Here is a 16998-nt window from a genome sequence, read left to right as displayed (position 1 = left end):
TCCTCAGCACCTGCGGGTACTCGTCTGGTTCCCGCTCAGCAGTCACAAATGCATCGCTGAATGTCATGGTAGCAGTCTATGAAGTATCCCTAAATTTTCTTCTTAATGTAGCGTCAGTGAAGGCTGTCATTGCTAGGGAAGCTTAGGTCAGGCAGAGCTTAACGTGGGGAGCTGGTGGAAGTGGGGTGCAGTACGGGAGATCTGAGAACAAAGGAAGGCCTTAAAGGCTGTAGGAAGGAGGAAGAGAGGCAAGGGGGGTGTTTAAAAAGCACGTTGTAGTTACTTTGAAAATCTGACTAGAGTTCCTTTGAAATTCTGCTTGCTAATAGTTGATGCAGTTTTCGTGTTGTGTGTTAACTCTCTAATGTTTTGATTCTATTAAGTTTTTCCTGAATGTCTCGATTACTAATCTAATTAAATTGTTAAGTAAGTTATTTTGTTTAAATTATTATTGGTTGGTATAATTTTCCCACTTGCTGGATTGAAATGTCTGCTTTTCAAAAGCAGTTTATCAGCACTAGTGCAGCCCAACTAGTATTTAACAAAATTTCAACAGTCATGTGACAGCAATATGCAGGTATATTTGTAGGAATGCTTTTCATTTTTAGGGTCTGAGAGAAGGTGTTTTTTAACTGTGAAGATCCTTCTTAATGTTTCCTGTCCTTTTTTTGACAGGATGAAGCAGGAATCCCAGGTATACTAGTTGGAGTTTCTGTGGATGGAAAGGAAGTCTGGTCAGAAGGTTAGTGTATGGGTGTAGTAGTTGTGCATGCTGCTGGTAAGTGATGAACATTTTAAAAATGAACAGTTTGAACACACTGATCAAGTTGAGATTTCATCCACTTGATGTCCCATCTCCAGGCAGTGGCCAGAAGCAGGTACCTAGGGAGTATGAAGTGATACTTTCCATGGTAAACTTCAATAATTTCCAGGAATTGATAATTATTATCTTCCTGAATGTGCTAGTGTATCTCAGTGATGTTTAAGAACCTTTTTTCCAGTAATTTGTCAATTGGTCTTTGAATGTACTCTAGGCATACAGCTGTACAGTGTTCTGGTAGAATTGTATACAGGAGGTAAAGAACTGTTCTCTGCACAGGAACTTAAGTAATAGTCACAGTAATAATGGATCACATTTGGTGATCTGTCTTCCATTTGTGAGCTGAGGTGTAGATTTTTCCTGGGAAAGTACTGAGAATTTAACAGGTGTCATCCATCCAGGAATTGCAAGTGATTTTTCTGGTTACACAGTTCAATTTTAAATAGTCTGTTAATGCTGCTCATATCACATAGATATTTGATGTTTATTTAAAAAAACACACCAAACACTTTCAGTTTTCAGAAACATTTTTATAATGTTTATTGCATTTTTTTGGACAACTTAAATGGTAGTAGTAAATGGCAACATATTTCATTAATGTGTTACAGAATTAAAAAAAAATCTTTGTAAGTAAGATTGTTACTAGCTTTCTTCTGACAGTCTGTTTTTGGATTAACTTTTTTATAAATATATAAAGCTGATCATAGGTTTTAATTTCTCTCTCATCATGGCAGAAGTGAGTTGGAGAGCCTCTTGGTGCCTTTTGTAATGTGGCATCATAAGAAAATTGTGCTAGAAACTTAATCACAAACTTTCCTAAAATAGGTAGCTTTTTCTGGTCTCAAATTACCTAGCAATGAAAGCAGAAGGTTTTATAAGACTTACTGGACATGCAGGAAGGTGCAGAGGGAACTAGTGCCAGGGTTGTGGTTTATCACCAGAACTGCCAGATCCAGTTGCAAGACGTGTGTGAGCATAAGCCATGGCAGAGCTTTCTTTACCCTACCACATGTGGGTATAGAGAACAAAACTGCTGTGAGTAAGGTAGCTCGGAGGTGGGGTAGCATGGCTTTAGCAGACTTCTGGCTCATTTTGTTGTCCTCCCTTATTGCTGGGGTGGGGAGGCGGAATAGAAACAGATGTAAGTTGCATGTATTCTGTGACCATGGTACTAAACCTGCTTTCTTGCTAAACTGATGAGAGTGGTTTGAGGTTCGAAAGGTATTTTCACCAAGTAGTGAAAATTTTTTTCTACATTCACAAGCACAGTGCAAGCACCTGAGTAGCAACTTTACGTAAAAGAAAGGGTCTTGAGCTGCTGACGTTATCTGGTTTATTTTTTGTATTTTGGCAAGGGTTGAGGTTTTTTTCTGAGCAGTTCATTATTGGACTACAGTTTTATATAGATAGACATGCATTTCTTGCAGGCCTTGCTTGTACTGAAAATTGTGAATATATCATTACTGTGTTTCATTGCTTTTTATGCTGCAACATTACTTGCACAGTTTCTTCAAACCTAGCTCAAGCAAAAGTAGTATGGGAGCTTGATAATGCCTTATTAATTCCAGTTCTTGCTACCAGACTTGTGGGTTGGTTACATAGAAAAGCACTGGTGTGGAGATTGTTAAGCTGTCTTTAAATTGAAGTCATGCTGAGTGGTGTTGAAATATTCCATGTAACACCACTGTTTCGTGAAGCTTTACAGCTGAGGTAATTGCTAGGAGTTTGTGAGTTAGTTCCTTTCTCAGTTTATGTATGGATAAAATAAGAGCCTTTACTGTTTCAACCATTAATTCAGAACAATAAAAGGAGTATTTATGACTGTTGGCCAGTCATTTTACAGTCTAGATTTTTGTCTCTTTAGGTTTTTTTACATAGAATATTTGACCTCAGGAGTGTAAATTTTGGTTTAATCTTCAATCTCATTTATTATTAAGTTTGTTTTGTAGTCTTAATCAGTAACTTGGTATGCCATTGGGCTTAATTAACTGTTCCTACCACATTAAAGTGTTTTTAAGTTAATTGAAGCAGAAACAGGGATGTTTCTGGATGCAGAAACAATGCAGTTTAGCTAGAGGAAAAACATTTTAAGGAGCCAGTAAATATAATTCATTGCAAATAATTAATTCAGGATGTCTCTGTGCAAAATATTTACCACAGTGTTTTTATTGTCTTAAAGGTTTGGGTTATGCTGATGTAGAGAATCGTGTAGTATGTAAGCCAGAGACGATCATGCGAATCGCTAGTATTAGCAAGTGTCTTACAGTGATGGCTGTTGCTAAACTGTGGGAAGAGGGGAAACTGGATTTAGATGCTCCAGTGCAAAAATATGTCCCTGAATTTCCAGAAAAAGTCTACGAGGGTGAAAAGGTATGTAATTGTTTATTGGTTGGATTTTTGTTCCTGTACATGTGCACAGCCATATGTGTACAGGTGCCTGTATCTGGACCTAGTTCTATAGAACCATAGAATGTATTGGGTTGGAAGGGACCTTTAAAGAACACCCAGTCCAACCCCCCTGCAGTGAGTAGGGACAATGTTAATAGATCAGGTTGCTCAGAGCCCCACCAGGCCTGACCTTGAATATCTCCAGGGATGGCACCTCCACCACCTCTCTGGGCAACCTGTGCTGGTGATCTACCACCCTTGTGGTGAAGAACTTTTTCCTAATATCCAACCTAAATCTACCCTTTTCTAGTTTAAAACCATTACCCCTCGTCCTATCACTACATGCCCTAGTGAACAGCTCTTCCCCAGCTTTCTTAAAGGCACCTTTCAGGTATTGGCCCCCCAGAGCCTTCTCTTCTCCAGGCTGAACAACCCAAACTCTCTCAGCCTGTCTTTGTAGGAGAGGTGCTCCAGCCCTTTGATCATCTTTGTGGCCTCCTCTGGACCCGTTCCAGCACTTCCATGTCCTTTTTGTGTTGAGGACTGCAAAGCTGGACGCAGTATTCCAGGTGAGGTCTCACCAGAGCAGAGTAGAGTAGAGGGATCTGCTGGCCACACTTCTTGTGATGCAGCCCAGGATGCAGTTGGCCTTCTGGCCTGCAGATGCACATTGGTGGCACATGTCCAGCTTTTCAACCACTAGTACCCTCAAGTGCTTTTCCTCAGGGCTGCTTTCCAGCACATCTTCTATCCTGTATCTGTAATGAGGATTGTCCCTACCCAGGTGCAGGACCCTGCCCTTGGCCTTGTTGAACCTCCGAGATTCACCTGGGCCCACATCTCCAGCTTGTCCAGGTCCCTCAGCTTGGTAACATCAGAGAACTTGCTGAGGATGCCCTCAGTCCCACTGTCAATATAATTAATTAAGATATTAAACAGCACTGGTCCCAGTACAGACCCCCGAGGGACACCACTTGTCACCGTCTTCCATCTGAACGTTGAGTCATTGACCACTACTCTCTGGATGCGACCATCCAGCCAATTCCTCATCCACTGAACAGCCTACCCATCAAATCCATACCTGTCCAACTTGGAGAGAAGGATGCTATGGGGTACCAATTAATTAAGATATTAAACAGCACTGGTCCCAGTACAGACCCCCGAGGGACACCACTTGTCACCGTCTTCCATCTGAACGTTGAGTCATTGACCACTACTCTCTGGATGCGACCATCCAGCCAATTCCTCATCCACTGAACAGCCTACCCATCAAATCCATACCTGTCCAACTTGGAGAGAAGGATGCTATGGGGTACCATGTCAAAGGCCTTGCAGAGATTCAGATTGATGACATCCATAGCTCTTCCCTTGTCTACTGATGCAGTTACCCCATTGTAGAAAGCCACTGGGTTGGTCAGGGAGGACTTGCCCCTAGTAAAGCCATGCTGGCTGTCTCAAATCACCTCCCTGTCCTCCATGTGCCTCAGCACAGCTTCTAGGAGGATCTGTTCCATGATCTTCAGGGGCACAGAGATAAGGCTGACAGGACAGTAGTTCCCAGGGTCCTCCTTTCTACCCTTTTTGAAAATGAGAGTGATGTTTCCCTTCTTCCAGTCACCAGGGACTTCACCTGACTGCCATGACTTTTCACATATCATGGAGAGTGGCTTGGCAACTACATCAGCCAATTCCTGAAATTCCTGTGAAACACCAGAGATAATTTAGACAAGTAGTGATGTTTGCTGCTCAAAAAAGCAGCACTGGAAATTTGGATCTTCAGTTTGTCCCAGTTTGACCTAAACAAAACTAATTCTCTATTCAGTGATTTTATTTTTCAGTTAAGTCTGTTCTAAGTGACTGTCCTTTCTGAAACTATGGACATGTATTTCCAGACAGTGTTTGCTTCTACAAGTGATAGTGCTTGATGTTTATAGGTACTACTAGAATAGAATGCAAATCTGTTGAGGTTTAGGGCTGGGCTGCCCACTAAATGACTGACACAGTTTTGTATCAAGTGTGTAATGTGTGCATATATGTATATATTTTAAATGGGTTTAATACCTGATATTTAAAAGGACTTATATCTTTATCTGCTCCTTGTCATGTTGAATTTTACTTTTCTGGTGATTTAGGGTGCATCATGTCTGTAATGAAGAGAGCTCACACTTAAATATTGTCCTTTCTACCTAGGTCACTATTACTACAAGACTGTTAGTTTCACACTTGAGTGGGATTCGTCACTATGAAAAAGATATTACAAAAGTAAAGGAAGAAAAAGAAAAGGCAAACAGAGCATTTAAACTAACAAAACCTTATCAGGATAAAGAACAAAAGGAAAAAGAAGGCACAGGGATTGAAAATGCTGATTCTGACAAACCGAGGAAAGAATACAAAGGAGAGGTAAAAAGCCGAAATTCAAAACCTGGCAGGAGAGACAAGGAATTTGAGCAAGAAGAGTATTATTTGAAGGAAAAATTTGAAAGCGTGATTGAATCACTGAAGATATTTAAAAATGATCCTTTATTCTTTAAACCAGGTGAGTTTCTATTAATTTAGACCAAAATGTGGTCTTCTAGTGAAATTTTAGTTTCAAATGGTTTTACATGCAGTAAGGATAGTAGAGTCCATTTAAGATTGATTGTGTGGGGTCTTTGTTTTGTTCTGCTCCCCCTGTCCCTCCACTTCTTTCTTCCTGTTTTCTTCCTGTTTTCTTCCTGTTTTCTTCCTGTTTTCTTCCTGTTTTCTTCCTGTTTTCTTCCTGTTTTCTTCCTGTTTTCTTCCTGTTTTCTTCCTGTTTTCTGTTTTCCCTGGTGGTTTTTTCCTGGGTTTTTTTTCCTTTTTATCTTGTATAGATATCTTTACCAGTCTACTGACTTAAAGAATAATGTTTATATAGATACCTTCTAATGGTATCTATCTTCTTCTGACTGTATATGCAGATTCCTGTAAATATTTTAGCACTGTTTTCAGAGCTGCTTGCACTTAGCAAGCATCTGTGTCTGCTGTAGTACAGAAATTCTTAAGGCACAGTATCATAAGCTTGTGACACATTGTATTAAAATAGGGGTGGAGAGGGCGTCTTGTAATTGATTATTCATTTGCTATGTATAGTTTTATTTGCACATGTGATTACTTAAATTTTATCCTTCAGATTCCATTTAAACATCATGCAGCTAACATTTTTCTACCACCTTTGTCATTGTGTTTCTTCAAGGTAGTCAGTTCTTGTATTCAACGTATGGCTTTACTCTCTTAAGTGCTGTTGTGGAGAGAGTTTCAGGACAAAAATTTACAGATTATATGCTAAAAATGTTTCGTGACTTGGATATGCTATCAACTGTACTAGATGACAACGAAGCAATGATCTATAACAGAGCAAGGTAAACAAGGATGAAACTTTTTTTTCCCACAACAATTGTTGCTCTTTCTATCTTTATTAAGCCAATTTAGTTAAGAATGTGTGAAAAAAAAGATTCAGGCTTTTAAATGAAGTGGCTTATGTTATTTCCAAGCTAGTCATGTAATTCAGTTTATGTCAGCATTATGGTTTGGTGCTGTAATTATCATGTAAAATTACAGCAAAGGAAATAACTATTTCCTGTTATAAGATTGTGTCTGAGGGAGAGTGGCAGGTGTCACTGAAGTTTGCATTACACAAATGGTATACATGGGTACAAAGAAGCAGGTAAGTGTAAATACAGTAAAATAAAGGAGTAACTAGAAGATTGTGTTAGAATACGTAGTTATCTTGGTTTGCTTAATATATTTACTTTTTTAAGAGTTCCGTAGAATTATAATAGTCTCACAGTAACACAAAGTTTTAATAAAAAAATTGTTGTATCAATTTTAACTAGAATTAAAATTCTGTTTAGCGCAGAACATGCTTTACCAATTGGTTTCTTTTTATTAACTTAAAAACCAAAACAAAACACACAAAAAACCCCAAAACAAAAAACCCAGAAAAATATATGTAATCTATAGCCTATGTAATCAGTAATCTATTCCAAGATAGTGGATAAGACTGGAGAAAAAGAAAAGAAACTCTACCCTTATTTTATTGACCTACATGTGTTAAATTTTGGTGCAGGAGAAGAATTTGAACTGAATAACAAAAGCTGGTTATGGAAAAAGTCTCATGAAAATGAGACCCAAACTTTCTACAAGTTTGGCTTCTAAAATGCTCTCAAAGAATGAAAATGGTGATGAATGCGTTGAATCCAAGGCTTATAGTACTTGCATAAACGTGTGCATTTAATGTGTGTGTGTTTGTACATACACACATGCGTGCACACGCACACAAAGCAGTTTGTAGTGTTTTAGGATAGCTTTACTGCTGTATTCTGGGATGCTTTGCTGGTATTTATTTTGCTTGCAAATTTTCAGAGGCTCTTCTGGTTGTTGATCTGGATGCTAGTGATGTTCTTATAAATTCTCAAGCTTGTACAGTCAAGTTATTTTAAATATATGTGTGTATAACTCATTCTAGGCTGAAATATGGTAGGGGTGAATGAATTGGGATGGACGCTGTTTTAGAGGTCATTTTATGGGCTACTTATTGTTAAGCAAAGGAGATGCTAATGCAGTGGTTTTGCTTCCACAAATAGCTAGCTTGGTGCCTCAGAATAGAGCATATTGACATACTGTGGTTTGTTTAATGGTTTGGTTACACTGTATTATGCTGACATGAAAATGTTTAAAAATTCATCTTCTAGATCTTTTAGAGGTGTAAGTCAAGCATTTTAGTGTCTTTGTGACAGGTTTTATTGTGATCGAAAAACTGACTGTAGGGACACCGAGATGATCAAGTCACTGGCAGAGTTGATGGTAGTCTTGGACCATTCATTGATCTTTCATTGCTTCAGCCTCTGATTTTCAGTATTATGGCTTTCACAACTTTCTAAAAAGGTTTCCAATATAAATGCAGACTAGATAGAGAATGTATTTCTGTACTGTTTGATACTAGGCTTGCCCTGCCCTCCTCCCCCTTTCTTTCTTATTTTTTTTCATGTGGTTCATTTTCACAGCTCTAAGTAGTACATGTAGTAGACCACTCTTGTGGTCTAAAGGAAAAAGGTTGAAACTCATCAGATTACACAGTTATTCAACATTCCTTTTCAGATGTTGTATGTAATGAATCCGGCCATAATTGGACTGTTTCTTTGAGAAGCATCGTTCAGTCTGCACTCCTGTTGTGTTGTTCCTGATAGTTCATTCTGCAATTCCAGTTGGTAGTTTCTAATTTGTATTTTAATGACAGGTTTTGCAAGACTATGTCATGATTCTCATTTTTCTTAGTTCCATAATATTCAGTTATTGTAGTATATGACAACTGTAATGGGGCATTGGGGGCAATCAATCATAAATAGAAACTACTGTCTCGGAGCAGACATCAAAGACTTCAGTGAAATTTCAGCTCAGTGTCTGATAATCATGGGGTACTTGTAGGATTCCTCTTTCTTTTTTACATCTAGTACAGGGATTTAAGAAAAATCCTGTACTGGCTGATCTATAGATTTGTCATATATTGGTATTTTGCCTTTACTCTCAGTATATCCTAAGAATAAGTAAAAGGATGAGTACTTTTATTGAAACTAAGCTTCTAACCTAAGAAATCACCTTTAATTTTGGTTTTTTCCATCTGAATTTCTTGTTGATATTTCTGCAAGAAATATATTTAAGAAAGGGATATTTTAAAAAACCCTAAAGTTTCACAAGAAAAAACTAATGCATGCTCAGTTTACCCTTTTAAGGTAGGGCAGCTTAAAATAGTTGTGCACGGTATCTGAGAATGACAAGTTGAATTTTCTTGAATTCTAGATGTTATGTTTACAACAAAAAGGGACGGCTGGTAAATGCACCATATGTGGACAACTCTTACAAGTGGGCTGGTGGTGGCTTTCTGTCATCAGTAGGTGACCTTCTGAAATTTGGAAATGCCTTGTTATACAGTTATCAAGCTGGACAATTTAAAACCAATAATGGCAAACTTCTTCCTGGATACCTCAAACCAGATACAGTTGCAATGATGTGGACCCCAGTGCCAAAAACAGAAGTATCGTGGGACAGGGATGGTAAATACGCGATGGGATGGGCTGTAGTAGAGAAGAAGCAACAATGTGGCTGTTGCAGACAGCAGAGACACTATGCATCTCATACAGGTGGTGCAGTTGGGGCAAGTAGTGTCCTCCTCATTCTTCCTGAAGAACTGGACTCTGAAGCTATAGATACTGGGCTAGTGGCACCACCTAGAGGAGTAATTGTTACCATTATCTGTAATATGCAATCCGTTTCACTCAACAGCACCGCCTTAAAGATTGCAAGGGAATTTGATAAAGAAAAATGGGCACAATATACAGATTGAGAAGAAATACACTTGTAACTGAACTCACTGCACCGAAACATGAAAAGCAAATTGAGAAGCGTGTAGTTGGACTCCAAGATCACTAAGAATATCTAAATAAAAAGCATCAAAAATTTACTCAGTTAACTTCTGCCAGTGGTGCTAAACTGACGTGTAACTGGAATTCATCTCTCAGGGAAGTTCCTAACTTACAGAAAAGGAGAATGTAACAGTCACATTTTACTTCCTATAGTACCTGTGTAAATTTTCATTGCATTAGCAGGTTTTCTTCTCATCCAGTCAAGCACTTGACCCAGATTAATAAAACTAGCATTGTTTTCTTGCCCTGAGAAGTACAACCATGAATTATCTACCTTAAGTGTTAAACTTTTGAAAAAATGTACATCTTGATTTGCGCATACGAAGATCTAATTAGTTAATCTCACAGTTTCAGTCTGCCAAAACTGTTGGGTATTACTTTTTAAAGAAGAATGGGTTTATTGTTATTCTTTCTGTTTTCACATAGTGCTTTTCTTACGTGCTTATACACTGGTTTAGGCTAAGATAGAGTTAATTTTCTTCACAGTAGCTAGTACTTAGGTGCGCATCTTTGGCTTTGCCTACTAAACTGTCTTTATCTCAACCCATTAGTTTTCTCACTTTCATTCTTCCGATTCTTTTTCTTACTTTTACTCTTCTGATTCTCTCCCTCATCGCAGTGGGGGGCAGTGAGCGAATGGTGCTTAGTTTCTGGCTCGGGTTAAACCACAACAGCTGAAAAAGCAAAAAAACCCAACAAAACCTACATCTTGAAGCTCCCTCTAGAATGCAGATATATACCAGAAATACACTTTTGTTAGAGCTATGGATTAAGAATTCAATTTTACTATAGGAATACAGTAACATCTGAATATGTTAATTTTGTATATTTCATAATGGGATGGAAGATCTCCATAATCTCTAAGATTTATCCCCACCCTTACTTCTCCTGCAGTTACATTGGATGGTATTTCCAGGCTGAGACAAAACAAGATATCCTTCAGGAGAGGTTTGGATACTTACACCCCTGCACTGTTTAGCAGCTCTGTTCTGCTGAGCAAGGAAAAGGCACAAGATGTCTTAACAGCTAGAAGATAGCCTTACCTGCCTCTTCCTCAAGTTAATGCTTTTAGTATTAACTTCATAGTTGTTAACGGCCCTGTGGTGACACAGCATCCTGTCATCTGTCCCCAGTATGCCTGTGATAACGTTTGTTTCTTAAGACTGACAAACCAGGAAATGTCATATTTTGAGGTGTCAGTGTTTTACCTACTTTTTTAATTAAAGATAGGACTGGTTTAGTAGTCTTCGTAATTATAATCATTATTGTGCCTTAAAACAGTAAAAGCTTACATCTAAACTATTTGCTTGGGTTTTCTGGCCCACTCACCAAAACTTCGCTTTTTTTATTCATTAATAATGGGTTGTCTTTATTTCAAGGATACCAAATCAGTAGAGGCAACAGAGAGAACCTTTCTGAACAAACCTTAATTTGATCATGCAATAAATTATCTACGCTTTTACTGAAGTCTTTGATATTCTTTGGCAGTTCCAGTACAGAAGTACTGGAGGTGAGCATCCTCTACAATAGCATCATGTTTTGGTTTTTTGGTTTTTTTCCCCCCCAATGTTGAGCACCTACTGGGTAAACGTGCAGCAGCAGAAGACATTGCCCATTTTACACAGGGAACAAGAGTAAGTAGTTCTGAGTTGTTTTTGTGTTGAAGAATACATGAATAGAAGTAGACCAAATACAATGTTTTAAACATAGAAAAATCTGAGATGTAACATTGTTATTTTAGGATTTATAACATATTTTTCTTGTATGGTGCATCTCTTTTGCAAATGGTATTTATTGTTCTTGAAAACCATTTTGCATACTTGAGAAAACAAGTTTCACTCACTGACTATTGTATTTGGGTTTAAACAAAGATTGAGAATGTAGGTGGTGAAGGTTTACCATTAGGCTTGTGTGCATATGACCAAATACTAAAAATGTAAATATTTGAAGTATGTATGAAAGTGAATAGTGCTAAGAAGTGTCTAAGATATTTCTAACACCAAGATATTATTAACAGTGTCTCACTCCCCTGGTAGGATATGCTTAGACACCAACTTTTTATATGAATACCATGTTGTTTATACTGCACCTCCTGGCTTTTAAAAAACTCTGCTGTCACATGTAAAGCATCAGAGATGCTATGATGTCTATTTTTCCTCTTCCAGTATCTGGAACAAAATGAGTTACTGACTTTCTCTGATTTGGTATTTACTTAATCATCAGTTCTTATCTCCTAGGTGGAGGAAGGAAAGGCAGAGATAGGGGAAACTAGGAATCAATCTGGCCTTAGCACGTATATTCAGGTCACAAGTGAATTAATATTGCTACTTTGATCTTTGTTCTGAAACCAGGTATTTGTTGGACTGGCATTAAGTGTGGGCAACTGGTCAATTAAGAGCAGTTTGCATAATAAACTTGCTCTTAAGTTAACTTCTATTGGTTAACTTAAACACAGTATGGCACTGACATAAAACTGTACTTTTTGTAACAGGCATGTATGCTGTTTCTGTATCCACGACCTACATTTTGCATCTGGTAATTGTAAGTGCTCATTGTTTGAATTAACTGAAATAAAACATCTTGCAAATTCAACAAATTGTAATATCAAGTTTGGGTGGTGTTTTGTTTTTATTCACTAGAAACATACAAGTTTTAAGAGTCATTTAAAGAATACAAGTTAAATAGAAGCTCCCAACAATAATTAGCTTGCCAAGACACCTGATACTTTGAAAGATATGTTGATATGTAACTGGAGATACTATTTAGTAAAATAAGATACATGTAAGACTTTGAATGTTTTCTCATGGTTTAAAGAAAATCCACTCTTCCACACCCATCTAAAACGGGATGGCTTTCAAAAATCTGTTGCCTCGCTGCAAAAGGGTAATTACTGATTTAATGTCAGTATTTAATACTGACTAGTACTAGTATTTTTAATGACTGGATAACATTCAGTTGTTAAGTGCAGTTTGCAGATGTACTGTTGCCTCCTCTGTACTGAATGCTTTTGATGTTTTACAAAAGACGCTTCTTTCTTTTTTAATAGAAATCTCAGTATAGAATACCAAGTGCAGTTTCAAGACCAGATTAGTGGGAGGAAAAAACCATGCACTCCAGAAAAATAGTAATAGTGAGTAACTTTATATTTTTATTTATCACCGCGTTACTCAACACAGTAAAGGGACTAAAGCAATGTTGAAAGCAAATGAGCCATTTTAAATCTGTCTGGCCTTTGCCACCCTTGCAGTTAGGGCAGCTGCAGTAATAAAGTTTACAAAATGCATTCTTAGAGCAGTTTCTGTCACCACATGCATTACACTGCTGTAGTTGATGATTAACAAGGGGAACAATGCAGCAAGTCCAAGTTCTTTAATTAACTGACACTAGCTAATTAACAATACATTGTTTAAAAGTAAAATTACAAAAATAAAGCTCAGTTGTCTGTAAACTTGCAGGAAAAACATGCACTTCAAATCATTTCTTGAAAAAGACATTCCAGCTCATTAGTCACCAGTAGCATGTAATTTTTACAAAATCAATTGTAATTACATTGTTGTATCAACAGGCATTTTTAAACTGGTAAGGCTTTCAGGAACACAGATCCAAAACCACATGCTGAAGTGTTCAGTGTTGCTTTCTTCTAAATGAACAGCCTGTAAAGAAGTCACGAGAGTATAAATATAAATAGTCCTTAAATTGTTAGAGTGCCTTCGAGAATTGCCCACCCAACTTAAGTAGGAAATCTCATACAATAAATTTAAATTTCATGTACCACAAGAGGTGAAGATTGGGCACTTTGAGTCTTCTCTAATTCAACCAGAACAACATGACTATCATATAATTCATCTTAAAATGAGGCTAAGGTGTATTGTTCCTTTTCTCCCAGATGCCTTTTAGAATTTTAGTCTGCTGTTCTGTCCCTTAGTGAAACAAACCCCAAACTGAAACAGCTGCTAGGAGTGTTGATACCTTTTCAACTGCTCAACAACCTTACTTTAGGTATTCTGTCCTCATACAAGCTACATCCATGTAGTAGCACGTGGTATAAGCACCACTATATGTAATTTGCACATGTATTTTTACCTTCTGTCCTTTAAACAAAGCATGACTAAAATATGATTTGTTCTTTAACTTTTTTAAACCCTCAAGTGGTTCCAGTGTTTTTCATACACCCCAGACACTGGGTTGCATTTCAAGGGAATGGTGCTATAGCAGTTATCTGTATATAATTATCAGTGGTTATTTGTTCCTTTACAATTTACACAAAACGAATGTTGAGCAAGTAACATGAGCCAGGGAACTGCCTTACAGTACTCCTGTTTACAAACAGGCAGGCCACCACTGACTAGCAGTGGCACAGAATCACATTAGACTGGCAAAAGTACCCTACTCCTTTAGCGGTGCTTTTTAATGCTCTAAACTTAGCTCAGAGTTACATAGGCAGTATTTATTACAGATAGGCTCAAGGAAATGACATGTCAAAGCACCTAAAATCAAGTGTATTTAATCACAATGTAGCTGCCTAGCTGACTGGGATATCTCTATAGCTATTTAAAAACAAATATCTGAAGAGAAATTTGGAATTCAGGGCCCATTAACAGTGTTTAGCCAACTGTAAGCAGTTTGCAAAATAAGCATTCCAATATCAGCTTTCAAAATCCAAGTTAAAATATTTGCAGGCTGTAAGTACATATATGCAATTTTGTAAGTGGAATATTTAGGCTGCTAAACACTGCCCCTTACCTTCTGTGAGCCTGGCTTTCCCCCCAGTAGGCTGACACAGGACAGTTGAGCACCCTACGCAGAGAACTACTGTCTGAGCATGGCTGAATACAGTGGTGATCTTGTAGCATCCTGGAAAACAGCATTATTACACTTTCCCTTAAGTACTTCTAGCATGATTTTTCAATTGTATGTGTCACTGAATCAGATACTCTAAATACAGCTGTCCAAAAATGGAACTATACTTCATAACAAAGCAAAACATTACTGTGGTCCGAAGCACTTGCTTTTACTGACGTGCATACAAAAACAAGTTAGTTAACTATTATGACTCCGCATATGAAAATCAACAGAGCCTGACTGCTGACAAGCACTAATTTGCTTGTACTACATCTCCTGCAAAAAAAAAAAGTCAGAGTTCTAAACTAACCTTTTCTGAATAGAAGAACCCACCTAGCTAGAGAAATATTTAACTTGTAATAGAACACTGCTGTTGACAAAGACTGGAAGCTCTGAATATAAACACTGCTGCTCAAATCTGTGTTTGCTTTCTGTTTAGTAATTGGTACACATAAGGCATGTGCTTGGTTGCATTCCACAAAGCTAGCATGGTATTTAAACAAGAACACTTGTACAGAATAACTTCACTAATTCAGGTGCAAGAGGACGCATCAGCAACACTTTATCTACAACTTCTAAATTCTATGACTTAAGAAAGAAAGAAGTCACTCTCATACATGACTTAGAGAAAGGGATTTTCACTGCTTTTATTCTTTTTCCTGACAAGTATTTTTAATTAGCCAAGAGGAATTTTTGTAGATGGGAAACTTGTAAAGGTTTTCTAGATGTGGATATAGAAAAAAGACAGATGCATTTTCAGCATGTGTGAACCAGAAAGATAGAATATATGTTGTGAGGAAGTTCCTCAGAAAGCTCTCTGACAAGAGAGTTCCTGTTAGACAGAATTACAGCTTTCTGCTTTGTTTAAATTGGAAATGGTAACTGCACAAACCTTTGTTTGCAAACATCTGCTAGCAGCTAAAATTTAACCATAGCAAGTGTTGTTTTCTGTCCATGAATGTCAGCTTCCACATTCATGAGTTTATAACTTAGTGGATTTTGCAGGGAAAGGAGCCTGATCCATTTCAGTAATTAGGCAGCAACTTCCAACACCACCGAATGATGCATAAGACCATATTTTCAGTGCCTCGTGCTTAGGACTCAGTCATTATTGAAGCTCTCCTGCTTTGCTCCATACATCCCTCAAACTCAATAACCAATCCAACAATAATGAATATAACCAATGATCTATGGGCCTATGTAGACATTAACTGTATCTTAGTATATGCACACATGTACACTGGTTTGAAGAAAGAAAAAAAAAAACCAGTTGCTTAGTCTTCAAGCATGTATTTTTTAAAAGTAACCACACTACTTTCAAGCAGTTTTAATGAATTTACCTCACTTCTGGATGGAAAACAATGTCTCAGAGCTTCTTAGAAATCTAAGCTACTAAGAAAGAATAAAATAAGAAAACCTGTGTACAGCAACAATTCCCTACTTCTAGTCGGGATGATCGCTATTGTAAGTAAGCATTTCTATGCAATTTCGTACTGCTATAGTCTTGTTATACTGCACTAGTTTCTAGGATGCTGGTAGAGCATACTCCTGCAGCTGTGCTAAAAAAACCCTCATGTTTTAGTTTATAGAAGAGAAACTGGTTATACAGATGTTTCTGAGCCAAAGTAATGAAAATCTGTAAGAAGTGGACACAGGCAACACCTTAGATATAACTCCTGAGCTAGATGTCAGCTTACTTCTTAACAGCAACATGTGGAAAAGGCAGTTGTATGTGTTTTATTTTTTATGTTAAGTCCCAGTATACCTGCATGTATCCTTGTGAAGTTTCTTCTGGGTGCTCTTCCAGATTCAACCAACTTACAATAGGAGGAAAACAACGCGGTCCTCTATTTGAAACTTGTGCCATGGCTGCTTTAAGGCATCCATTTCATCTCACTTCTTACACATGTAAATCTGGGGGTTTGGTTTTTTTCCTTATTTGCCAGGATTTCGTAGGAGAAAAAAAAGAAAACCCACCCAAAAAAACCCAATCACAAAAAATCTGATGCCAGACTACCAGAAAAGAAAGTAACAAGCTGATTGTTTAAATTAACATTTGAAAAAGGTTGAAAACGCTTATTGTTAAAAAAAAAAATCCCAAAGGAATACAGACTTTTTTTTTCCTCTACAAAACAGATGAACCACATTTAGATTAAAAGAAAATAAATCGGACCTTTTATGGAGATCGAGTGCATACAAAATTAGCTTGGTTCCTTCTGTGAGATACAAACATCCCAAATATTTCCCTGGACATTTTACATCCATGAAGTAGGAGTTTGGGCTCTGCACAAGACGTTTCTTTTTGTGCTTGCTCTTCTCGTCCTCCGCGGAGGGATGCAGCAGGTCTTTAGCCAGCTGGGCGGGAGAAGAGGGAGAGCGCAGTGCCCGTTAAAGGGCGCTCGGCCGGCGCGGACAGGCCTCCTTCAGTCTGTTCCCGGGCGCGGCCGCAGCGCCAGAGCCAACCTCCCTGGCAGAGCTGAGGACGAGGGAGCGGCGAGACCCCTCCCG

At 38.0% G+C, this 16998-nt stretch overlaps 2 protein-coding genes across 2 annotated transcripts; one reads left to right on the top strand and one right to left on the bottom strand.

Annotated features, from left to right (window-relative positions):
* Nucleotides 1–675: 675 nt before the first annotated feature.
* Nucleotides 676–9569, top strand: LACTB (lactamase, beta; the record flags this gene model as incomplete). Its single annotated transcript, XM_010178692.1, has 5 exons — nucleotides 676–742; nucleotides 3000–3190; nucleotides 5399–5744; nucleotides 6423–6588; nucleotides 9026–9569. Coding segments are annotated over 5 exons (1314 nt in total), but the record flags the coding sequence as incomplete, so codon positions are not given.
* A 3703-nt stretch (nucleotides 9570–13272) lies between these two features.
* LOC104535936 (40S ribosomal protein S27-like) lies at nucleotides 13273–16845 on the bottom strand (the record flags this gene model as incomplete). Its single annotated transcript, XM_010178691.1, is given in 3 exon segments — nucleotides 13273–13301; nucleotides 14392–14502; nucleotides 16722–16845. Coding segments are annotated over 3 exon segments (264 nt in total), but the record flags the coding sequence as incomplete, so codon positions are not given.
* Nucleotides 16846–16998: the final 153 nt, after the last annotated feature.

The sequence above is a fragment of the Mesitornis unicolor genome, unplaced genomic scaffold, assembly GCF_000695765.1.
Source record: "Mesitornis unicolor isolate BGI_N332 unplaced genomic scaffold, ASM69576v1 scaffold21232, whole genome shotgun sequence".
NCBI classification, from domain to species: domain Eukaryota; kingdom Metazoa; phylum Chordata; class Aves; order Mesitornithiformes; family Mesitornithidae; genus Mesitornis; species Mesitornis unicolor.
This window is presented reverse-complemented; position numbering and strand designations above follow the sequence as displayed.